Genomic DNA, 27,684 nt, shown 5'->3' on the forward strand with positions numbered 1-27,684 from the left:
ATGAAGCCTCTATTTGTGCATGTCTACCAAGTTTGTTCAAATAAAAGCCCTAGGGTCAAAATTGGCCCAGCCCCAGGTGGTCATTGACTTTCCTTATATATACTTGTTTGTAGTAAAAACTTAAAAAATCTTCTTGTGTAAATCCAAAAGAGATAGAGTTTAGATATTTGGCATAAAACATCTTCTTGTGGATGTCTATGAAGTTTGTTCAAATGAAAGCCCTGGGGTTAAAATTTGCCCGCCCTAGGGGTCATTGATTTTCCTTATATGTATATAGTAAAAACTTTAAAAAAATCTTCTTGTGAAAATCCCAAAGAGCTAAAGCTTAGATAGTTAGCATGAAACATGTTCTTGTGTATGTCTACCTTGTTTGTTGAAATAAAACCCCTGTGGTCAAAATTGGCCCTGCCATAGGGGATCGAGGTTGACAGTTCGACCCCCAGCCAGGTCAATTGTTCGTTTTCCTTTTCTTTTTCTGTCATCTTTTTATTAGCTCACCTCTCACTTAGTGACATGCTGAACTGTTTAATAAAATGGCTGCCAGAGCTGAAATTAGAAAACAACATCGAAACAACATCTAAACCACTGGTTCATTTTTATGTTCCCCAAAAATTTCTGGGGAGCATATAGTCGCTGGGTTGTACGTCCGTCAGTCCATTCGTCTGTACGTAAGTCCCGAATTCAGGTCCGGCCCATAACTTCATTATTTGAAGTCGGATTTTACAACTATTTCATGGAAATGATTACCATATGGAGATGATGTGTCACGCGCAACATTTGGGTAGCTACCTTGAAGATCAAGGTCACAGCATGACCTTGCAGCAAAATCGTGTCTGACCCATAACATTGTTATTTGAAGTCAGATTTTACAATTATTTCACAGAAATGATCACCATATTGAGATGACGTGCTGCGCGCAACATTTGGGTTGCTACCTTGAAGGTTAAGGTCACAGCATGACCTTGCAGCAAAATCGTGTCCGGCCCATAACTTCATTATTTGAAATTGGATTTTACAACTATTTCACAGAAATGGTCACTATATTGAGATGACGTGTCACATGCAATATTTGGTTCGCTACCTTGAAGGTCACAGCATGACCTTGCAGCACCGGCCCATAACTTCGTTATTTGAAGTTGGATTTTACAACTATTTCACAGAAATGATCACCATATTGAGACAATGTGTGCCAGCAAGTCGGTAGATAAATCTCATTGAGTAGAAGTGCAGTGCAGTCCAAAGAACAGTAACTCTGCCTTGCCTAAGTTTGGAATTATCACACTTTGAACTTTGTCTGAAACATAACTCTGAAACTACAAAAGATATACTTTTCTGTGTACAAAACCTAGTAAGTGGGGGGTATTACTGGTATGTAAAGTGACAAGGAGCATATTTAAATATTATTTTGTTCTTGTTGAACTTCAGCATACAGCAATCACCAATCTTGAACCACAGGAAACTGTCACCATAGAAACATCAGAAGTTGATGGACCAGACACAGTTATAGAAAATGCTGAACAGATATCAATAGATGGTCATACAAGTTTAGCCTCAGACAATGATGACAGTAATATATTACTACAAAATATACGCTCTGTAAAATCAGAAAATGCAGGTAAACGACTGTTAGTAAATATCAATAATTATTTGATATTATATGAGATGAAATGGTAAAGATAATAGCCTGTCAAACATGAGAGCGTCTCAGTGAATCTCTTGTTCATTGGCAATAAAAAAAGACTATACCCCCTTCATCATGAATTTTTCTAAATACTTAAAGTTTTGCATACACAGTTCAATTTTCAAGACTAAACTTAAAAGTGCATTACTCAGCTTTGAGAACCTGTAAATTTCCTACTTCATCTAAGATTTTTTGCTCACCTGTCACAAAGTGACAGGGTGAGCTTTTATGATCGCTTTTTGTCCGGTGTCCGTCCTTCGTCCGTAAACTTTTACTTTAAATGACGTCTCCTCATAAACCACTAAGCCAATTTCATCCAAACTTCACAGGAATGTTCCTGTGGTGGTGACCTTAAAAAATTGTTCTAAGAATTTAATTCCATGCAGAACTCTGGTTGCCATGTCAACCGAAAGAACAAACTTTAAATATCTTCTTTTAAAAAACAAAAAGAGCTAGAGCTTAGATATTTGGCATGAAACTCTACCAAGTTTGTTCAAATAAAAGGCCTGGGGTCAGAATTGGCCCCGCCCCAGGGGGTCATTGATTTACCCTATATGCATGGGTGGAAGTTTTCCGGAATGCTCTGGATTTTCGGTGTCCTCAGAGATCACTTTTCCAAAACACGTAAATCCGTTGAGATTTAGGGGGGGGGGGGGGGGTATAGGCCTACCTCAACCCTGACTTCGACTTTTAAACTGTTGAAACGAAAACAAAAGTAAATTCCAGTAACTCGATCTGTTTTGCGCTTTATTTTTAGTAACGATTTGTCATTGCAAGGTGCTCATTTTCAGGAGATAGCCTGGAGCGCGTTCGGCTATGGCCGTAAATAGACTAGCTGGGTTCCCGACATTACATGTATACAAATGCTGACCCTGATGTACCTGATGCGCATAATAAAGATTGAGCGAAGCTGGGTACCAGCGGGAACTGAGCATGTGTACTTTGAATATACGGATCAGGATTTGTATACATGTACAATGTCGGGAAATTTAAAAAGTTAGTGCAAATAACTACTGAAAGTGCGTACCTACAGACGTTTTTGATTAACTTTGGACCGGTAAGCGATAGTATTATAGCTGCCTTTTCTGTTTCAACTGTTTGCATGCACTGACATTAGTTTGTTATTAAGAAAAAGATCAATTTATGTTCAAAATCGTCTACTTTTGGCTCGGTCAAGCGATGACCGACCTAGACAAAAAGTGCATTTTCGCTTTAAAATTCCATCTTTTGTCATACCAACTGGTCTAATATTGTACATTTATCGAAAGAGAAATCATTTCTGCGTAGATTGCACTTTATTTGGTGAAAATTGGTTGACAATTAACAAAGATCTGGGAGGTAACATAAGGCCTGGTGGTAGATCCGCTGGAGAACCTTTCTACCTTTACTATATTTATAGTATATATGGATGAATTTTTTAAAAACAAATTTCCTTTGTTGATTTATTGAAAATAAGATATCTTAAAAACAATTTGAATGAAAAAATATTTTATTAGTGAAAAAATTTTTTTTATAAAAAATAAGTGGGCGTGGTCATGTACATGGTTTAAACATATTTATTTAAGCTCGATTGCGAAACAAGTTCTTGCAACTTATATTAATCACTTTCGAGTCCGCTTCCTGGAACCAACCAGTACTGGTGTCGTATGAAGAAACATGGTCGTGACCCGAGTAGGGCTCGAACCCATGATCTCTGGGTTGAGAGGCAGACACCTTAACCATTAGGCCACCGCTCCCCTTAAATGTACATGTATACTATCCAAGCCACGCACTGATTGCCTACATGCTCTTAACCTATGATCAATGGTGATATCATGCATTTTTTTTGCATGTGCATAATATATAATGTTAATATCAATTACATGGACACAAGAATAAAAATGTTGCTAAATTTTGAAGGTTATGTTTCATTCTAAATCTACATCAAAGAGTATGTTTAGGGTATATCCATGAACAAGAGCTGTGAACAGAAAATCATGCATTCTCTGCATGATAATAAGTCAGTCTTTGGCAATCATATAACCCTGGAAAAGCGCTGTACAAGCAGTCAAAACCACTTATTCCCAGGAGCTTCCGGGGGGCTTCGTCCCCCTGGACCCCCTACCAGGGCTTTGCCCTGGACTCACCGAAGGCCCTGGCGGCCCCTGGGCCCCCAGCTCAATTTTCAGGATTGACAAGATTTCCAACTTCCACCCATGTATATGCATATAGTAAAAACTTAATAAATCTCAAAGAGCTAGAGCTAAGATATTTAGCATGAAACATGTTCTAATGGATGTCTTCCAAGTTTGTTCAAATATAAGCCCGGGGTTTAAACTGGCCCTGCTCCAGGGGCCTATATACAGGTGAGCGACCTCAGGGCCATCATGGCCCTCTTGTTACTGTTAAGGACAGAAAAAAGACAACTTAAGCTTATAGCTTCCTACATGATATTTAATCTCAGTATATCAAATGGCATATTTCCTTCAATATTTAAAAAAGCAAAAGTTACACCTATACATAAGAAGGGCAACAAGAATGAAGTAAGCAATTACAGACCAATTTCAATACTACCAGTCCTGTCAAAAATTCTAGAAAGACATGTTAGTGATCACCTAAAATCATTTCTTGAAGCTAACTCTCTTTTTCAACCAAATCAATCTGGCTTTCGCACAAATTATTCTTGTGAAACGGCTCTAACTTCAATTGTTGACAACTGGATTAAAGCAATAAATGAAGAGAAACTTATAGGGGACAATATTTCTTGACCTTACAAAAGCATTTGACTTAATCAATCATGAATTGTTATTAAAAAAACTAAAATTGTATAAAATAGATAAAAATTCAATTTCTTGGTTCAGATCATATTTAAGTAATCGTTCACAACAAGTATGTGTGTCAGGAAAATACTCTAATGCTCAAGATGTTACATCTGGTGTACCTCAAGGCTCAGTTTTAGCCCTCTTCTTTTCATTATTTACATAAATGACATGCCTTTGCACTTATCACATTCCATTTCAAATATGTTTGCTGATGACACTTCCATTACAGTATTTGGACAAGCTATCAATTCAATCTGTATAAATCTTCAGTCTGACCTTGACTCTATTCAACAATGGTGTACCAGAAATTCAATGATTCCAAATGCCAAAAAAACAAAAGCAATGATTATTTCCCCTTCACATAATATCTACAATATCATCAATAATTCTAGTGATTTCAACATCACTCTGCAAGATGAAAGCATTCAATTCTCAGAAACAGAAAAAACTTTTAGGAGTCCATGTTGATCATACACTTAATTGGAAAACACATGTCAAGATGACGCTGAATAAATGCAATTCCTTACTATATCTACTTCTGAGAATTAAACCATTTCTAAATCTTCAGGTTAGGAAAAATGTTCTTTAATGCTTACATTCTTCCTCATTTAGACTATTGTTGCACTATTTGGGGGGTAATTGCAGTAAGGAACTCTTAAACGACATGTATAAATTTCAAAAACGTGCAGCAAGAATAATACTTGATAAAGATTTTGATGCGCCTACTGATGAGTTATTTTCTGAATTGAACTGGATGAAATTCTCTGATAGAGTGAATTATAAAAAAGGCCATTTTAGTATACAAGTCCCTAAACAATCTTCTCCCTGATTATATGCAAAATCTTTTTACAAATACAGAAAATAAATCATTAAGATCATATGAACAAAAACTCTTTTAGTCCCCAAACCAAGAATTGAATTCTGCAGAAAAATCCCTATCATATTCAGGCTCAAAATTTTGGAACTCCCTCCCTTTAAACATAAGAAATTCTTCCAACTTACAAACATTCAAAACAAATTATCTTAAATGGTGGTTCTCTGGTGGGCACCAAATAATCTAGCTATGTTTTAATATCACATATATACATGTATGTCTCATAAAATGTACAATTTCATACTTTCAAATGTTTGTATTCATTTTCTTATTGCATTTTTCAATTACTCAACTTTTCTTTGTTGTATAACTTGTATACATTTAGTTTTCTTTCTTTGTTTATATAAGTCTTTGTTTGTAACTGTATATATGTACATTTTTGATAGAGGCTCATAGGGAAGACTGGGCTTGCCTAACTATGTTGCCTCTTTAAATAAAGTCTTTATTATTATTATTATTATTATTAAAATAAATTCTGTATAAACCAAAGCAGACAACCATTCTGTCAGCTAGAATTTAGAATTGTGTGTATCCTAAGCTATTTTAGCTCAACTATTCTAAGAAATTATTCTGGGCATCAGCACCGGTGTTACACTTTAATTAAAGTTTAATTGCAACTTGTACAATGTGACTATGTCATATCTCATTAACCACAAAAATTTTTAACCTTATTCTATTGACAAATGTCTCTTATATTTGGTTACAAGGAACATAAAATTAGGGTTTTTTTCTTCGGGTGGAGTTAGGGGTCATTTGTGTCAAGGTCACCAGTGCTAAAAATAGATTCTTACACTTTTGCCCTAGGGGCGTCCGTGGCTGAGTGGTTAAGGTCGTTGACTTCAAACCACTTGCCCTTCAACGCTGTGGGTTCTAATCCCGACAGGGACTTTGGATTCTTTCATTTGAAGAAGCTATCCAGCTAGCTTACGGAACGGCTGTAGGTTCTACTCAGGTTCTCGTTTGTGCCTGAAATAATGCACAGAAGGGCATTTGAGGTCTTCCTCCACCAGTAAAGCTGGAACGTTGTGATATGACCTATACTGTGACGATGTAACCCCCCCCCCCCCCCCCCCTCAAAAAAACAACAACAACAACAACAAACAAACACTTTTGCCCATACAGGATTTATGAGCTCACTGTCACATAACTTTTTAACAATATCTCAAAAACCGCTAAGCCAATTTCATCCAAACTTTCACAGGAATGTTCCTTTGGTGGTCCCCTTAAGAAATTGTTCAAAGAATTCAATTCCATGCAGAATTCTAGTTGCCATGGCAACCAAAAGAAAAACCTTAAAAAATCTTCTTTTAAAAAACCCAAAGAGCTAGAGCTTAGATATTTGGCATAAAACATCTTCTAGTGAGTGTCTATCAAGTTTGTTCAAATAAAAGCCCTGGGGTCAAAATTGGCTGCGCCATGGGCGGTCATTTATTTTCCTTATATGTACATAGTAAAAACTTAAAAAATGTCTTTTAAAAAAACCCAAAGAGCTAGAGGTTAGATATTAAGCATACATGCCATAACTTCTGGAACGTCCAGAATTGCCTTGGAAATAAGATATCTGTCCTTGAGATGTACTGATAAAAATAAAAATCTAAAATAAGGGGGGGGGGGGGGGGGCATTGAGATTTACCCTTGTCCGTCCGGCCGTACCTACGAATGATACATTGTGTGACTTGGAGATAAATGGGTAACAGTAAATTCTCTTTGATCCTATTCATTCCATTTTTACTTGTATGTCTTTTATAAGCCATGTGTGGCTAAAAAGATCAAAGGAAAAGTCACACAATGTATCATTTGTAAGGATGTCCGTCCTTTCTCATTTTGTGTCGCACATAGCTCTAAAAGTATTTGACCTAGAGTCATGAAACTTTACAGGAATGTTGATTAGCATGTGTAGTTTTGCACCTGGGTATTTTTGTGTGGATATATTCAGTATTTTAGAGTTATTGCCCTTGACTCATTTTCAACGTGTGTCGCATGTAACTCAAAATGTATTTGACCTAGAGTCTTGAAACCTTACTGGAATGTTGCTCAGCATGTGAAGTTGTGAACCTTGGTATTTTCAAGTGGATATATTTAGTATTTTTAGAGTTATTGTCCTTGACTTGGTAAAAATTTACAATTTTCAACTTGTGTCGCATGTAACCCAAAAAGTATTTGACTTAGAGTCATGAAACTTTACAGGAATGTAGCTCAGCATGTAAAGTTGTGCACCTTGGGTTTTGCTTGTGGATTTATTCTGTTTTGCCTTTGACTTAATAAAAATTTGCAATTTTCAACTTGTGTTGCAAGTAGCTCAAAAAGTATTTGACCTAGGGTCATGAAACTTTACAGGAATGTTGATCAGCATGTGTAGATGTCCATCTGGGTATTTTCGATTAGATTTCTTTAGTATTTGTAGAGTTCAATAATTGTCCTTGATTTAGTAAAAATTTGCAATTTTTAACTTGTGTCGTATGTAGCTCAGAAAGAATTTGACATAGGGTCATGAATTTTTACAGGGATGTTGATCAGTATGTGATGTGAAGTTTTGCATCTGGGATTTTGCTTGTGAATTAATATTTTTGTCAGAGTTATTGCCCTTGATTAAGTGAAAATTTTCAATTTTCAATTTGTTTCGTGCGTAGCTCAAAATGTATTTAATCTTAGAGTCATGAAACTTAACAAGAATGTTGGTCAGCATATGTAGTTGTACACCTTGGATTTCCCTTGTGAATTTATCCAGTATTTGTAGAGTTATTGTTCTTGAATTAGTAAAAACAGTTTCATTATGTTAAGTTATTTGTTCCTTGAGTGCTTGAGTTAGAATCAGTCAACTTTGTGTGAATAATAATCAACATCACTGTGAAGCTATGCACCTGGGATTTTGTGTGTGGATTTTTTTCAGTTTTGTTAGAGTTATTGCCCTTGACTTAGTATAAATTTGCAATTTTCAACTTGTTCATGCATAGCTCAAAAAGTATTTAATCTGTAGGCCTGAAAGTTTACAAGAATGATGGTCAGCATGTATATTTATGCATCTTGGGGGTTAGCTTTGTCGATTTATTCAGTATTTTTAGCTCGACTATTCGATAAGAATAAGTAGAGCTATTGCAGTCACCCGAGCGTCGGCGTCGGCGTCTGCGTCGGCGTCGGCGTAACCACTTATGTTAAAGTTTTTGTAATAGTTCAAATATTTTCAAAGTCCATTGACATATGGCTTTGAAACTTTGCACACTTGTTCACCATCATGACCCAACCTGTAGACAGGAGGAGGTAACTCTATCAAGCATTTTGACAGAATTATGCCCCTTTTTCGACTTAGAATTTACGTTAAAGTTTTTGTAATAGTTCTAATATTTTCAAAGTCCATTGACATATGGCTTTGAAACTTTGCACACTTGTTCACCATCATGACCCCAACCTGTAGACAGGAGGAGGTAACTCTATCAAGCATTTTGACAGAATTATGCCCCTTTTTTCGACTTAGAATTTACGTTAAAGTTTTTGTTATAGTTCAAATATTTTCAAAGTCCATAGACATATGGCTTTGAAACTTTGCACACTTGTTCAACATCATGACCCCAACCTGTAGACAGCAGGAGGTAACTCTATTAAGCATTTTGACAGAATTATGCCCCTTTTTCGACTTAGAATTTACGTTAAAGTTTTTGTAATAGTTCAAATATTTTCAAAGTCCATTGACATATGGCTTTGAAACTTTGCACACTTGTTCAACATCATGACCCCAACCTGTAAACAGGAGGAGGTAACTCTATCAAGCATTTTGACAGAATTATGCCCCTTTTTCGACTTAGAATTTACGTTAAAGTTTTTGTAATAGTTCAAATATTTTCAAAGTCCATTGACATATGGCTTTGAAACTTTGCACACTTGTTCACCATCATGACCCCAACCTGTAAACAGGAGGAGGTAACTGTATCAGGCATTTTTTTTACTATCAAGCACTAAGAATAGTCGAGCATGCTGTCCTACCGACAGCTCTTGTTTAAATTCTTGCCCTTGACTTAGTAAAAGATTTTTAGTTTAAAACTTGTGTTTACAGCCCCCCAAAAAATTGACACCGAGTCAATAGATTGACAAAACAGTTGAGTGTGGGGGCAAATGTGTCCTATAGACACATTATTAGTTCATGTTTGAAAGGATGATAACATGCATGGTCTTCTTCCTTTGGATTGTGTTAGGGGACAACCTGTGATCAACCTTTTATACTTTTCCAATACAGCCTTTATTTATAGACAGATGTCTTTCGTATTTGTGATGAAGATATCTTGCATGGTCTTCTTTCTTTGGATTTAGTTATGGGTCAAGATCAGGGGTGCCAAAAATTGATTTCTACACATTTGCTTATACATTATTATGATGTTTTTCATGTTTGGAAGGAACATACTTTAGATGGTCAAGTGTTTAGAGTCACATGGTCAAGGTCATTTGTGCTTATAATAGATTTTGTGCACTTTTTAGCTCACCTGACCATGAAGTGGTCAAGGTGAGGTATAGTGATGGGGCTTTGTCCTTTGTTGTGCGTTGTTCATCTTCGACAATTGGGTTGTTAACACTCTAGCAGTCACAGTTTTGATTAGATCATATTCAAACTTGTCAGAATGTTGACAGGCCAAGTTAAAATATGGGTTATCTCTGGTCAAAAGCTATGTCAGAGGAGCAAAAAAAAATAGTAAAATCTTGTTAACACTCTAGTGGCTGCAGTTTTGATCCAAATATCCTTGAAATTGATCAGGAAGGTTGCTTTGATGATTGGAATATGGATCACCTGGGGTCAAAAACTAGGTCACACTGCCCAAATATTTAAAACCTTGTTAACACTCTAGAGATCACATGTTTGACTATTGTCATCACAAACTTGGTCAGGATGCTTGTCTAAGTAATTGCTCGGATGAGTTTGATGGGTCAGGTGAACGATCTAGGGCCATCTTGGTCCTTTTGTTTAAATAGCCTTTGTGTTTTTTTTCACCAATGTGTCATATTTACAAGGAACATACCTAAGGTGGTCCTTTAAGTTTGGATGGAGTTTGGGGTCACTGAGTTCAAGGTCAAGGTCTTGCATTTATATATATTTTATAAAGTTTTATTTGTAAGTTATATATTTTTCAATTGCATCACAAGTCAAAGCAATGACTTGCCAACTATTTCACAATTACAAAAGGCCATGTAGAATTATATAACTGTGTTTACAATCATTTAGCAGTTTTTGTCCTTAACTAAATGAATGGGTAAACCTCTTTTGAAAAATTGTCACTGACAAGAATCTGAGTCAGGACATTTGTGTTTAATAAACTCATTCTTGTTGCTAGAGCATTCTAAGATATTTGGGCATAACTCACCTTGGGTGACATCCTGATTTTGATGCAGTGATTTTTAGCTCGACTATACGAAGTATATGGAGAGCTGTCCTACTCGCCCCGGCGTCGGCGTCCGCGTCCGCGTCCAGATTTTAGATTAAAGTTTTGGTGCAGTAAAATATTTTTCACTATAACTTTGTCATTTCTTAAGGTATCAACTTCAAACTTCAAATATATGTTCCTTATCATCAACCACATCTTATGTGACAAGGTTCATAACTCTAGCACCAATATTTTCAGATTTATCTCCCCTTGAACTTAGAATTTTCCTTAAAAAAATACTATTTTTTACTGATACTTCTTTATTTCTTAAGGGATCAACCTCATACTTCAAATATATGTACCTTATCATCATCCCCATCTTATGTGACAAGGTTCATAACTTTAGCACCAATATTTTCAGATTTATCTCCCCTTGAACTTAGAAATTTTCCTCAAAAAATACTATTTCTTACTGTTTCTTCTTTATTTCTTAAGGGATCAACCTCATACTTCAAATATATTTACGTTATCACCATCCCCATATTTATGTGACAAGGTTCATAACTCTAGCACCAATATTTTCAGATTTATCTCCCTTTGAACTTAGAATTTTCCATAAAAAATATTATTTTTTACTGTAACTTATTTATATCTGAAGGGATCAACTTCATACTTCAATTATATTTACGTTATCATCATCCACATCTTATGTGACAAGGTTCATAACTCTAGCACCAATATTGCAAGAATTATCTCCCCATAAACTTAGATTTATTTACTAGAAAAATGTTTTATATTTTAATCTAACTTTTTTTTTTTTAAAGGTATCTACCTCAAACTTCAAATACTTATTCCTTATCATCAATTACATTTTATGTGACAATGTTCATAACTCTTGAAGCAATATTTACAGATTTATCTCTCTTTGAACTTAGGATTTTCTTTAAGAAATATAATAACTTCTTTATTTTTTAAGGTATCTACTTCAAACTTCAAATATATATTTCTTATCATTACACAAATGTTGTGTGGCAAGGTCCATAACTCTAGCATGACTATTTCTAGAATTATTCCCCTTGATCTTGGAATTTATGTTAACAAATGTTATTTTTTACTGTAACTTAATACATAATTATACATAATTGATTTTTCTTTCATAGTTTTGTCCTCCTTACTGCGTCCAGTATTTCATTAGTCGAGCTTCGCTGTCTCCTGTGACAGCTCTTGTTTACCAATACCTCTAACCCTTTCCCTCATGAGCATATTGTGCCCTTTCCCTCATGAGCATATTGTGAAAAATGGCCGTTTTCATTGAAAAGCCTCTTGATTCAAGTTCAAACTGCTATGAAACTATGAAAAATGCTTCAATACTAATCAAACTTGGCACAAATGTTGACTGGACCATTGCCTATGTAAAGACATGCTCAGTCTTAAATTTCCTGTTACCATGGCAAAGATGGGACATCTCAAAATTGCAAAAAATCACTATTTTGTGTTGATTTTTCCATCAAAATTGATTTCAAAGTGCTGCATCTTTTCAATTGATTGAGATAGAGTCAAAGGCTTTTGGTTACACATTACCTTCTGATCGACCTGGGGTCATTTTTAGCCTCTCACAAGTCAAAAATTTTCTTGGCTCAAACCCCACAAACAGAAGGGGGCACATCCCCCTTCTGGCAACCCCCTGACCACTGATGTCCCTTTATGATAGGGGACCGGGCCGAAAAGGTGATCATTTTTTTAGCAACATTTTCAAAAACAAACAGTGTAGGGTAATTTTTCACTGTTTGAGGCCTCCAAAAGAGGAGGTGGGGGGGGGGGGGGACACGTCTATATGAAGTAAAGGGTTAAATGACCTCCAAGGTTAGTTTCTAGCTCACCTGTCACAAAGTGAGCTTTAGTGATCAAAATTAGTCTGGCGTCCGGCCGTCCATCCAGCCGTAAACTTTTACTTAAAATGACATCTCCTCAAAAACAGCTAAGCCTATTTCATCTATTTAACATCTTCTAGTAAGTGTCTACCAAGTTTGTTCAAATAAAAGCCCTTGGGTCAAAATTGGCCCAGCTCCAGAGGGTCATTGATTTTCCTTATATGTGTATAGTAAAAACTTAAAAAATCTTCTTTTAAAAGTCCCATATAGCTAGAGATTAGATATTAAGCATGAAACATCTTCTAGTGAGTGTACCAAGTTTGTTCAAATAAAAGCACTGGGGGTCAAAATTGGCCCCACCCAAGGTGGGTCATTGATTTTCTTTACATGTATATTGTAAAAACTTAAAAAATCTTCTTTTAGAAAAAATCCAAAGAGCTAGAGCCTAGATATTTAGCATGAAACATCTTCTAATGAGTGTCTACCAAGTTTGTTTAAATAAAAGCCCTGGGGTCTAAATTGGCCACGCCCTGTGTAATCATTGATTTTCCTTATATGTACACATCTTTTAGAACTGTTGTTTTCCCTTAGCAATAGCAACCAGTTATGTTTTACACATGCACTATTTCAGATACAAATATGATCTTTGTGATATCAGTTTAATATCTGCTTTCTTGTTTATAGTTTACAATATTACTTGTTTCGACCATCATGGTCCTCTTGTTAATAGTTCCTGAAAATATGTTCCTAAATAACATAATTGTGGTGGATTTAGGGTGGACTTTTCAAAGTTTTACTGATACTAATTTGATAATTTGATATTTTTAGATGATTCAACAGAGGAGAGCAATAGTACATCTGTATTAGCAACATTAGCTGCCCTTGCAGAAGCCACTGCTCAAAACACAACAACAAGTAAGCTGACTGGTTTAAAATTGTAGGATTTATGTAACTGTATTTCTCTGATAATGCTATGAAAAAAGTTTTATTATTGATAAAAAATGTATTTATATTCAGAAGGAAACAATTTTAAGTCCTGGAAAAGGGATTTTGCAATATTTTAAAACTAACTTAATAGTTTGATAAAATTAGGTTAACAGATTGATTAAAACAGCTACACAGTAAATTTAAACATTATATTGTTGTTGATAGTTGACAATGTTTTGGTTATACTTTATTTGCCCCGTTTTGAAGAATGCCTGGTATATTGTTTTGCCAATGTTGGTCTGTTGGTAGACCACTTTGTTTATACTCAGTAACTAAGAACCATTATGACAGACATTTTTGAAACACCTTGGGCTGATCACCTCCTATGAGTAAAAGAACCCTACTGTTGTTTGGACATAAATGCATGATGGTCAAGGTCACAAAAGTGGCCATGAAAGTAAAAACTCTTTCTGGACCATGTGCAGAGTTTGAGATTTAAATTGAATTTTAATATTAGCTGACCTAGATTTTGACAAGTGACCTACTTTCTTGTCCTTTGATGTACAGCTATGAAATTTAAACCATGTGCACAGATAAGATGTAAATTTAACTTTGATATCCACTGACCTAAATTTTAACAAAGTGACTTACTGCCTTGTTCTTTGATGTACAGCCATGAAAATTAGGCCATGTGAAATATGACCTTGACCACCAAATTAACTAGACTAAACTGCATTATGGCAAAGTTCAATTGTATAAAAACAAAAACAAAATCTTCTGTTCCTGCACTTCTATCTAGTGTTGTATTAATGTGGTGGCATAGCATTTTTTACAAATGCAATCTTGTTTTAGTACTAATGCTTGATGGTCAAGGTCACAGTGACATTGAATTTGAAAACCATTTCTGCTCAGTCACTAAAGAGCCATTTGACTCACAGCTATTAAATTTGATAGACAACCACTGTCAATGAGTAGAAGAGCCTATTGTTAATGCCAATGTGTGAAGGTCAAAGCCACAGTGACCTTGAATGTGGAAATCATTTCCACTCAGTCACTAGAGAATCATTTGACCCACAGCCTTCTGGTTGCCGTCATTAAGTAGGTAACCTTTATTGATTTCGTGCCAATGCATTATGGTCAAGGTCAGGCCTAAATAAAACTGTGTAAGAGTAACTTGCTCACTAGAAATACATGTAGGTAAGGTAGGTTGTAATTTTTTTTTTTTGGGGGGAGGGGGGATGGGAAGGTCCATATAATATTTTTATATTTTGTCATGCTCTAGGCTGTGTTATGCATTTTTTTTTCATGTTTAAATGACATCTTGTATTAAAAATCATGTTTAGTTCTGAGCATCTAAATCCTTAGAAAATGTTCATGCCCTGTTTTTACAATAGTGTTGGGTGGGGTACGTGAAAATTGGCACATTTTAATAATGATATCTTGTTTTGTAGACTCAAATCAGCCTGATTTATAGTACTTGCTATTCATTTTTAGCTGGACTATTTGCAGAATAATCAAGCTAATGCAGTCACCCATTTGTCAGCGTCCCTGTGGTTAAGTTTTTGCGTGTAAGCTTGTATCTCCATAACTACTGAAGGGAAAGGATTGAAACTTCACACACTTGTTCCATGTGATTATCTTACATGATTGGCACAAGTCCAATAACTCTGATTTGCTTATTTGCTTAATAATGCCCCTTTTTCGACTTGGAAATTCTTGGTTAAGTTTTTGCGTGTAAGCTGGTATCTCCATAACCACTGAAGGGAATGGATTGAAACTTCACATACTTGTTCCCTATGATTATCTTACATGATTGGCACAAGTCCCATAACTCTGATTTGCTTATTTGCATAATTATGCCCCTTTTTTGACTTAGCAATTCTTGGTTAAGTTTTTGCTTGTAAGATGGTATCTCCATAACCACTGAAGAGAATGGATTGATACTTCACACACCTGTTCTCTCTGATTATCAAACATGATTGGCACAAGTCCCATAACTCTTGAATTGCTTTTTTAGCTCACCTCTAGCGGTCACCTTTTTGCCTCAATCATCATCAAACTTTGTCAGGATGTTTATCTAGTTGATAGCTCGGATGAGTTTGAACATGGGTCATCTCGGATAAAAAAGTAGGTCACCGGAGTTTAAAATAGAAAAACCTTGTTTACACACTAGCGGTCACATTTTTGCCTCAATCATCATCAAACTTGGTCAGGATGCTAATCTAGTTAATAGCTCAGATGAGTTCGAACGTGGGTCATCTTGGATAAAAAAACTAGGTCACAGGAGCTAAAAATAGAAAAATCTTGTTAACACTCTAGCAGTCACATTTTTGCCTCAATCATCATTCAACTTGGTTAGGATGCTTGTCAAGGTGATAGCTCAGATGAGTTTGAACATGGGTCATCCCGGATGAAAAACTAGGTCACCAAAGCTAAAAAAAGAAAAACCTTGTTAACACTTTAGCGGTTACATTTTTAGCTCGACTATATGAAGTATATGGAGAGCTGTCCTACTCGCCCCGGCGTCGGCGTCTGCGTCCAGATTTTAGATTAAAGTTTTGGTGCAGTAAAATATTTTTCACTATAACTTTGTCATTTCTTAAGGTATCAACTTCAAACTTCAAATATATGTTCCTTATCATCAACCACATCTTATGTGACAAGGTTCATAACTCTAGCACCAATATTTTCAGATTTATCTCCCCTTGAACTTAGAATTTTCCTTAAAAAATACTATTTTTTACTGTTACTTCTTTATTTCTTAAGGGATCAACCTCATACTTCAAATATATTTACGTTATCATCATCCCCATCTTATGTGACAAGGTTCATAACTCTAGCACCAATATTTTCAGATTTATCTCTCTTTGAACTTAGAATTTTCCTCAAAAAGTACTATTTCTTACTGTTTCTTCTTTATTTCTTAAGGGATCAACCTCATACTTCAAATATATTTACGTTATCATCATCCCCATCTTATGTGACAAGGTTCATAACTCTAGCACCAATATTTTCAGATTTATCTCTCTTTGAACTTAGAATTTTCCATAAAAAATATTATTTTTTACTGTTACTTATTTATTTCTAAAGGGATCAACTTCATACTTTAAATATATTTACGTTATCATCATCCACATCTTATGTGACAAGGTTCATAACTCTAGCACCAATATTGCAAGAATTATCTCCCCATAAACTTAGATTTTTTTACTAGAAAAATGTTATTTTTTATTATAACTTTTTTATTTTTTAAGGTATCTACCTCAAACTTCAAATACTTATTCCTTATGATCAATTACATTTTATGTGACAATGTTCATAACTCTTGAAGCAATATTTACAGATTTATCTCTCTTTGAACTTAGGATTTTCTTAAAGAAATATAATAACTTCTTTACTTTTTAAGGTATCTGCTTCAAACTTCAAATATATATTTCTTATCATTACACAAATGTTGTGTGACAAGGTCCATAACTCTAGCATGACTATTTCTAGATTTATCTCCCCTTGATCTTGGAATTTATGTTAACAAATGATATTTTTTTACTATAACTTAATACATAATTATACATAATTGATTTTTCTTTCATAGTTTTGTCCTCCTTACTGCGTCCAGTATTTTATTAGTCGAGCTTCGCTGTCTCCTGTGACAGCTCTTGTTGACTCAATCATCATCAGACTTGGTCAGGATGCTTGTCTAGGTGATAGCTCAGAAGAAGTCGAACATGGGTCATCTTGGATAAAAAACTAGGTCACAGGAGCTAAAGATAGAAAAACCTTGTTAACACTCTAGCGGTTACATTTTTGACTCAATCATCATCAGACTTGGTCAGGATGCTTGTCTAGGTGATAGCTCAGATGATTTCGAACATGGGTCATCTTGGATAAAAAAAAACTAGGTCACAGGAGCTTAAAATAGAAAAATCTTGTTAACACTCTAGTGGCTACTGTTTTGATCCAAATATCCTGTAAATTGGTCTGAAAGTTTGTTTTGATGATTTCTAGGTCAAGTTCAAATATTGATCACCTGGGGTCAAAAACTAGGTCACACTGCCCAAATATGGAAAAACCTTGTTAACATTCTAGTGGTCACATTTTTGGCTCAATTATCATCAAACTTGGTCAGGATGATGTCTAGGTAATTGCTCAAGCAAAAAATAGAAAAATCTTGTTAACACTCTAGTGGCTACTGTTTTCATCCAAGTATCCTGGTAATTGGTCTTAAAGTTTGTTTTGATGATTTCTAGGAAAGTTCGAATATGGGTCACCTTGGTAAAAAACTAGGTCACACTGCTCAAATATGGATAATCCTTGTTAACACTCTAGTGGTCACATTTTTGACTCGCCTGTCATCAAACTTGGTCAGAATGCTTGTCTAGGTAATTATTCGGATGAGTTTGATGGGTCAGACGGGCAATCTAGGGCCATCATGGCCCTCTTGTTGCATATTTATGTCCCTTTTTCGACTTACAAATTCTTGGTTTAGTTTTTGCGTGTAAGCTGGTATCTCCATAACTACTCAAGGGTTTTTGCCCTTTTTTGTGACAATTTTATGCATTCATTATGAATGACCAAGCAGTGATGTACTCGATAAAACATCTTAATTACAAGCCTTTGTACCTTTTCAGACAATTTTATGTATTCATATAGGTAAGCATTATTATACTCAATGAAACACCCTTGTGACAACTTTTTCGATTAGTTGAGTGTGGCTGTCCTCCGACAGTTCTTGTATTTAATTATTCCTTGTTCTGAAATAGGTGCACCCAGAAAATTTCTCCAAGAAAGAAAGCCTCTCTTTTCTGTTTTTGGGTGTTGATTCATGAAGGTCAAGGTTACAGTGACCTTGCATGTGTTAACAATTTCCACTCAAAATCAAGAGAACCAACTGACCCTTTTGTTTTTGGCCAGGAGACCCTGACTGAAAACGGTCATTTTGACATTTCTTATTGCATTTATCTTTTGCTTTGTGAAGGTCAGGCAGTTCCAAAATGTGGGACTTGTTAAAATGTTTTTGTTTATAACTTCTATTGGTTTTTTCAGGTTCAAGTAATTCTGATGCTATTAATTGGTTAGAAAGTCAGGGAATAACAATGATATCAACATCAGATGGTAATATCATAACATCTGCTGTAGAAAGTGGTCAAACAATAACTCTTACAGGTGAGCCAAAAGTAAACTAGGGTTATTTTACTAAAATTACTATAGTTTTGCTCTTGTTAATTGGTTTGCTTCATATATTAAACTTATTATCATTGCTTTTAAGTATTTTGTAGTGTGTAATTATTCAAATTAATTCCTCTAATTTTCATTGGTTTACATGCTCTTAGAATTCCTTTAAACTTGGCATGTTGTTTTAATATGATAACAGAAACATTTTAAGCGAAAAAAAATTGGGGTCACCGTTCTTGTTTTTGAGTTATCTGCCCTTGAATTGGACTTTTTTGTTAAATTCAAGGGCAGATAATTTACAATGAATGGAAACAATACATTTTATTTCTTATTTTCATGAAGCTTACCTTCGTTTTAGTAGGTATGCAAAATTTCAAGAACAAGGAAATAAAAGGAATTCTATTGAACAGTTTTAATTTTGCCTATATGTCAACTCCCGTAAACGTCCTTTATTATTTCAGATTACACTCCAGGCAGTTTTATCTCATAGTGATATATACATATCTAACATCTTCCAACCAAATATGGCAAAGTGAAAATATTTTCGGTGATATTTTTGCCCGACTTTGCCCTAAACACAGTCCAGCAAAAGTCTTTAAACCCCGTATTATAAATATGGCTTTTATTTTGTACACAAAAATCAACATTTTTATGCCCCCACAGAGTGGGAGCATATAGCGTTGCACTTGTCCATCCGAGTGTCCGTACGTCCGTCCGTCTGTCCGTACGTCCCGAAATCTTGTGAACGCAACTCCTCTTAAACCGGATGGCAGGTTTTGCTTAAACTTCCAGGGATGAACAACCTTAATGTGTAGATGGCAGTAAAGGAAGGAATTTTTGCTGCGACCAAATTTAACAGAATTATGGCCCTTTGTTGATTTTTTCACTATATACTATGTAGAAATTTTGTGAACGCAACTCCTCTTAAACCGGATGGCAGATTTTGCTTAAACTTCCAGGGATGAACAACCTTAATGTGTAGATGGTAGTAAAGGAAGGAATTTTTGCTGCAACCAAATTTAACAGAATTATGGCCCTTTGTTGATTTTTTCACTATATACTATGTAGAAATTTTGTGAACGCAACTCCTCTTAAACCGGATGGCAGATTTTGCTTAAACTTACAGGGATGAACAACCTTAATGTGTAGATGGTAGTAAAGGAAGGAATTTTTGCTGCGACCAAATTTCACAAAATTATGGCTCTTTGTTGATTTTTTCACTATATACTATGTAGAAAGTTTGTGAACGCAACTCCTCTTAAACCGGATGGCAGATTTTGCTTAAACTTCCAGGGATGAACAACCTTAATGTGTAGATGGTAGTAAAGGAAGGAATTTTTGCTGCGACCAAATTTAACAGAATTATGGCCCTTTGTTGATTTCTTTTTTTCAACTTGTGGCACAAGTAGTCCAAAAAATATTTGACCTAGAGACATAAGATTGACAGAACAGTGGCGTGTGGGGGCATCCGTGTCCTATGGACACATTTCTAGTTTTATTTATTTCATTTTAACTTTGGATTGGGAATTTTTGCCTGTGAATTGGGAAAAAAGATACTATTTTCGATTGGTAATAACGGCCAAAAAAAAAAAAACCCTGGAAACAATAAAAAAAATCTTCTGTTCATACACTTCTTTTTAATGTTGTATTATTGCATTGACAAAGCATTTTTATGCCACCACAGCATCTGTGTGTGTGTTTGTATGTATGTATGTGTGTTCTATAGATTATTTAGTGAACTTAAAAAATCTTCTTGTGAAAAACCACTTGTCCAATTTCAACCAAACTTGGCAGGATTGATCCTTGGGTGAAGTGCTTCCAAAGTTGTTCAAAGAATTTCATTCCATGCAGAAATCTGTTTGCCATGGCAACCAAAAGGAATTATAAGAACAAATTTTAAAAATCTTGTAAAGACCCACAAGGCCCAGAGCGTAGATATTTTGCATAAGGCATTGTCTGGTAGACCTCTACCAAGATTGTTCAAATCATAGCCCTGGGGTCAAAATTGGCCCTGCCCTGGGGGTCATTGATTTTCACTATATGTACAAATATTAAAAACCGCCTCCGTGGTCGAGGGGTTAGAGTCGATGACTTCTAATCCAGTTACCTCTCTGGCGTGGGCTCGATCCCCGGGAGATGCTTTGGTAGTTAAGCATGGAGGAAGGTAGTCTAGTACTGGTGTAACTCCAGGAACGATGGTTAGGAAACTGCCCACCTAAATGACTGAAATACTGTTGAGAAAAGGCGTAAAATCAAACAAACAAACATATAGTAAAAACTTAAATTATCTACCGGCTCTTTTGTTAAAAGCGGTCTAGTAAATCACTTACCGACCGCTTAACAGGTCTGCAAATATATATCAACCTGTTTTTGTTCTATTGTTTTCTCCTGCATTACACAATATTCAACGTAAATGCAGAAAATTTGAAAAAATAAGGCTTAATTGTGCAAATTTATATGTTTGGGGGGGGGGGGGTATTGAGCACTTCGATTAGGAAAAAGGGTCAATATATATTTAAAAGTACATTTCATCAAATTAATAGAAATAAATTAATGCATACGGCTGTAAGGACCCTCATAACATATATTCCAGATTATTTGTGAGAAAAATGAACTGGCTGTTCTGGCCTTGAAGTTGGTGTTTCACCGATAAAAATGAGTACAATAACGCACATTTAGCCTTCCTTTATAGTTTGCTTTTTGGTATACCTAACACATTTGCCGAACTATATAGCTTCATAAGATACTAGTTTTCGGCACTTATTTCCACAACCATGTCTGATTAAAATTGCACAATCCTGCATTATTTTAACAATTCTGCATTATATATATATACGATGATTATATTATTGGTGCATATCTAATCAAAGTCAACCTCTGCATCTTTCTTTCCCAAAATATTACTTTCAGTGAGATTATAGTTCATCTTAAGTAATAAATTATTAAGACCTTTTTTTTTATCTTTTTTTCCCCAATTTTTTTACATTACAATTTGGATTTTAAATACCAAATATTTTTAACTCGCCTGTTCTTCGCAGGAATACGACTTCCATTCTAGACTGTGTGCTTACATGCGGTTTTATCAAACATATGAATAATTGATGATGCTAGTTAAGAATGCACCGAAAGAAAATTCTTCCAAACATGAATGAAATTCTAAGAATATTTAATATCAACCATCATAAAAAAAACAACAAAAACCCAACTTACATGACAGTATATCTACATGTATTACTATTATTTATTCATAGAACCCTGTCTTTTACTTTACTTTAAAAAAATCGTATATTTTAATTATATTAGAAATAGCCTGATCATCTATTTATTGAAATTTATTACATATAAAGATAAAGTGTTCCGTTTTTATGATTAGAAAACTTTTTATGCCCCCGCCATGTAATGGCCGGGGCATATAGTGTTACCCTGTTCCGTCATTCCGTCCTTCCGTCCTTCCGTCCTTCCGTCCTTCCATCCTTCCGTCCTTCCGTCATTCTGTCATTCCGTCATCATCAGTTTCCGTTCATTATCTTAAGAACGGTTGGGCACATTCAACTCAAATTTGACATATGGATATGTCATGAGAAAATACAGGTCAAGTTCGAATTTGGTCATGGTTCGATGATTTTTGGCAGAGTTATGCCCCTTTTACTTTGAAAATAATATGAAATTTCAGTTTCCGTTCATTATCTCAAGAACGGTTGGACACATTCAATTCAAACTTGACATATGGATATGTTATGAGAAAATACAGGTCAAGTTCGAATTTGGTTCTGGTTCGATGATTTTTGGCAGAGTTATGCCCCTTTTACTTTGAAAATAATATGAAATTTTCAGTTTCCATTCATTATCTCCCCAACGGTACAACACAATCAACTCAAACTTGACATATGGATATGTCATGAGAAAATACAGGTCAAGTTCGAATTTGGTCATGGTTCGATGATTTTTGGCAGAGTTATGCCCCTTTCACTTTGAAAATAATATTAAATTTTCAGTTTCCGTTCATTATCTCCCTCAAGGTACAACACATTCAACTCAAACGTGACATATTGATGCGTCAAAGGAATGCACAGGTCAAGTTCAAATTTGGTCGTGGTTCGATGATTTTTGGCAGAGTTATGCCCCTTTTAATTTGAAAATAATATGAAATTTTCAGTTTCCGTTCATTATCTCCCTCAAGGTACAACACATTCAACTCAAACGTGACATATGGATGCGTCAATGGAATGCGCAGGTCAAGTTCAAATTTGGTCATGGTTCAATGATTTTTGGCAGAGTTATGCCCCTTTCACTTTGAAAGTAATATGAAATTTTCAGTTTCCGTTTATTATCTCCACAATGGTACAACACATTCAACTCAAATTTGACATATGGATATGTTTTTGGAATGCACAGACCAAGTTCGAATCTGGTCATGGTTCAATGATTTTTGCCAGAGTAATGCCCCTTTCACTTTAAAAATAATATGAAATTTACAGTTTCTGTTCATTATCTACCTAACAGTGTTACATATTCAATTTTAATTTGACATATGGATATGTCAAAGGAATGGGCAGGTCAAGTTGGAATTTGGTCATGGTTTGATGGTTTTTTGGCAGAGTTATGTCCCTTTCACTTTGAAAATAATATAGATACATCTTAGGAATAAGCAGTTTAAGTTTGAATATGGTCATGGTTCAATGATTTTAGACAAACTTATCTTTCCTGAATGTTGGAAAAATTTTGAACTTTCAGTTTCAGCACTCGTCTTTTAGCCATTATTTTGGCTACAAATATGCAATATGCTTTTTCTAAAGGTTAAGACTGAATAATTTCAGTGCCTTGAACGTTGTATGGAAATGGTTTGTGTTAACATTGAAAAGTTTTAAGGGCTTTGAACTTAAAATGAAAAAAAAAAATTAATGCACCATCTGAAATTTTGGCTGCATGCGGGGGCATCCGTGGCATGATGACACATTTCTAGTTTTTATCTTCCTCACTATTTGTATATATTATTAATATGTTATGTATTATATATCAAAATAATGATCTAACCTTTGCCTACTCGACAAGTTCTGTCAACTCAACAAGTACATTACCTGACCTTATTACATAATAAAACCCCACGAAGAAAAACGAGAATATTCAAATAACACTTGATTTGTGAACGAATGAATTACAAGAGCATAGCGGATGGTATCTTTGCATGACTTTGGAATGCTTTCTTAAACATGATAAACTACATAAATGTTTCTTGAGAGTAATATTAATAAATACTGAGTTAAAAAACTGATGTATGGATAGAAAAACAAAAAAGAATGTGGGTAAGATAGTTACCGCACTTGGAACTTTTTTAGATAGTTACCGCACTTGGAACTTTGGATATTTTTATATTGTTGGATTCCTTAAAATTATCTGCAGTAAATTATCAAGTAATTAGAAAGAAATATTCACTAGATAACTGGAAAATGGGTGAAAACTAATCAAAAATAATTGTTTTATATAGAGTAAAAGGATTAACAAGGAATTATAACTTGCATAAACTTGCATTCCTGATAAGATATATCAGATTGTGTTAAGAAGGATAAAAAATTTTCATAGCTTTAAGTGCTAACAACAACAATGGCTAATCAGTCTTCCATTGATATGGACAGCTTTGACGGCTTTTCTCAAAGTGACTTAAGAGGGACAATATCAGAGGACAATATGTTTGACCTATATGTTAGTCCAGCAAGTGATAATGTAACAATCACATTCTTTAAGCTATCAACACATGAAAAAATGAGAGAAATTCTTCAATTAAAATACAATATGGTTGAGACCCCAGACAAAAAGGGATTAACAACAACTTTAACACTGTCTGAGAAAAAAGTTGTGATAACAATTTATCACAATACATTAACAATGATTGTGCAGCGTGCAGGCTGCAGAGATTGGATTAACATTTTCCTAGATGATTGTAAAAGTGAGCTAGAAGCACAAGAAGAATCAAACAAAAAAATGCCAGCGATAGGCAAAAATATCTCCATTACATCCAACGAAAATAAAAGTGAAATATTGTCTTCCAAACAGACCTTTAGAAACAATAAAACTACCTCCCAAAAAGCGATCTCAACTCAAAGTGAACATCCTACCAAAACAGCATCAGCAAATGAAGCCTACAGTGTGAAATTAAATCACCCTAGCTTTGGGGTTTCCTATGAAATTACACCTCTCACCAAACCTAAGAAAAAAAAGAAGAGGCTCTTCAGCTTTAGTTTTGGGAAAACAATAACATCCACTCCCGTAAATAGTCATCTCTATCAGAACAACAAAAAAACTGAGTCTGTCACCAGTACAAACTACCAAAACACACCATACTTCATTAAAAGAAGAGACTGATGTAAAATCCATCATCAGTATAAATGATGAGGAGAAACCATGAAAGAAAGATTGACACAGTCAGTCTGTCTCACTCGGCTATTAGTTTTTGTACAGAATCTGACTACAAAGAAATGGGGACCACAAAAACAACATGTAAGTGCAACGAAAACAACAATTCTCCAGACCTGAATATGAAATACGAAAAAAGCCTAGAGAACATTAATAAGCTCAAAAATGAAAATATGAAACTCAAGTCCTCCAACGAAATTCTACAAAAAAACATCAATGAAAATAGCAAAGCAGTAAACAGTGAACAAAGCGCTAAAATTCTTATACTGGAAGAAGAAATGAAGAAACTTAAGAATACAAACCAGTCTTTAAAACTGGAAAATAAAGCATTGCGGGCAGAAGTTTCTTCAAAACAGACAAATCAAGATATTATAAATACACTTCAGTCTGATGTTATGTCAATGAAGGAACAATTTGAGGAATTTACAAAATCACTAAATCAGGTGAAGGGAAGAACAGAGGATGTGTCATCAAAAACTGACATATTCTTTCTTCAAAATGAAATAAAAACTCTGCGAAAAGAACTAAAAGATGAAAATAATGTTGAAAGTGCATCATCAAAATTGCAAAAAGAAATAAATTCAGTGCAAGATAAAGAATCAAGTAAAAAAACAAATGTGAATGAGCCTGCATCTGAATACAGGCAATATCCGCACAACTCCCCGAACGAAACACAAACACTTGTTAGTCAAAGTACAAGTAAATCCAGGAAACATGAAGTTCTCATCTTAGGGGATTCTGTGACGAAAGGCCTGGTGGGAAGAAAGATGAGCAAAAACAATATAAATGTCAACATCAAATCAAATAGGGGTGCAACTATCTTAGACATCCACAAAGCAACTTCTGAAATGAAAACAAACCTTGCTAAAGAAGCAGATATCATCATAATACAGGCAGGCATAAACAATATCTCAAATGCTGACACCCCAACAACAATATGTGAGGATTTCAAAACCCTGGTAAATTCACTGCAATCTGCAAATCAAAAGGCAAAAATTGCCATATCCTCTATCCTACCAAAAAAGAGAGACATGTTGTCTAAAAGAAATATCCTTCAAACAAACAGCCTTCTTGAAGAACTTTGCAAAAAAGGGGAATTTGTTTTCATCAACAGTGCTAATGCATTCATGACAGACGATAAAGTCAATCAAGGCCTCTTCTATGATGAGGTACATCTAAATAAAGAAGGCTCAGTCTTGCTAGGAAAACAGCTAAATGCAGGAATTAGAGATATCCTCGGCATCACCAACCAAGAACTTGTACACAGAAATTACTCAAGTACCAATAATACTTCCAGAAAGCAAGGAAATTTTCACAACGTCCACAGCAGGCAGAGACATTTTCGGAGAAACCCATATCGCGATGCCTGGAATCCCTGGCCCAGAACACCTTGGATGATGCCACACTGGTAAATAACACTGTACTTGATAATTCAGCTATAGCCAATACTGAACCAAAACAGACTGTGAAAAATGTCACTGATAGAACATCATCACATAACCTTTCTCTGACAGAAGACAATGAAGACAATGATAAAGTAAATACAAGTCCCATTTTAGATGAAATACAATTTGACAAAAAAGGTATTAACTTTATGCACTTAAATATCCACTATCTTTATCCAAAATAGATGAAGTAAAACACCTGGTAGACAAATATCAAGATATAGACATTCTGGGACTACAAGAAACTTTTCTTAGTGATGTTTTTTCTGATTCAGAGATATGTTTAAAAAATTATCAACTGTTTAGACGCGATAGGATATCAAATGGTGGTGGAGTTGTGTTATATGTTAAGTCTACAATACCATGTGAATTAAGATCTGACTTAGAATCAGAGGATATTGAGTCAATATGGCTTGAAATAAAACTTGACAAAACAGAAACCATTTCTGGTGGGTTACATCTATAGGCCACCTTCATCACTGGCATCATGGAATGATAAAATTGAAGAAATCCTTGATAAAATATTTATTGAAAACAAAGAATTAATTCTTTTTTGGAGATTTCAACTATAATTTTGTTACAAATTGCTCAAATAATACAAGGTGGAATAATATTATTAACACATTTAAACCTTTCTCAACTTATAACACATCCTACAAGAGTCACACCATTGACTTCAACCACTATTGACCATATTTACAGTAACCAGCCACATAATGTATCCTACACTGCAGTCCCTATACTCTCTATAAGCGACCATTTATCCTATATTTTTCACACGACGAACAATTAAAACTGTTATCAAAGGTCCAATGCATGCCACTATAAAATATAGGTACTTAAAGAACTTTAATGCAGAAAATTTCGTACATGAATTGTCAGAGCAGCCATGGTCTCTCATTGACATGTTTAGTGATCCAGATGATGCTTTAGATACATTTAACAAATTTTTTTACAAACTTTAGATAAGCATGCTCCATACAAGCAGAAACGAGTAAAAACATAGAAACCAAGCTGATTGGTTTAATGATGATATAGCTGATGCAATACAAAAAAGGAACTATGCAAAAAAGAAAAATAATATTCATGACTTCAAATACTGGAAATCACAAGTAAAAACATTAACACATAAAGCAAAAACAGATTTCTTTGAACAA

At 34.9% G+C, this 27,684-nt stretch overlaps 1 protein-coding gene across 3 annotated transcripts in view; it reads left to right on the forward strand.

Moving 5' to 3' along the window:
* The window catches only part of LOC132743309 (GA-binding protein subunit beta-1-like), an 80,683-nt gene that overhangs the window by 27,279 nt on the left and 25,720 nt on the right, over window positions 1-27,684 (forward strand). For all 3 annotated transcript variants that reach the window (XM_060731848.1, XM_060731850.1, XM_060731849.1), the window contains exons 5-7: window positions 1,426-1,615; window positions 13,401-13,487; window positions 18,543-18,662. In XM_060731848.1, the coding sequence (XP_060587831.1) occupies window positions 1,426-1,615; window positions 13,401-13,487; window positions 18,543-18,662 (397 nt within the window). The remainder of the gene's footprint in view (window positions 1-1,425; window positions 1,616-13,400; window positions 13,488-18,542; window positions 18,663-27,684) is intronic.

This window comes from Ruditapes philippinarum, unplaced genomic scaffold, assembly GCF_026571515.1.
Source record: "Ruditapes philippinarum isolate M1 unplaced genomic scaffold, ASM2657151v2 ctg547_1_1_1_1, whole genome shotgun sequence".
In the NCBI taxonomy this organism is placed as follows: domain Eukaryota; kingdom Metazoa; phylum Mollusca; class Bivalvia; order Venerida; family Veneridae; genus Ruditapes; species Ruditapes philippinarum.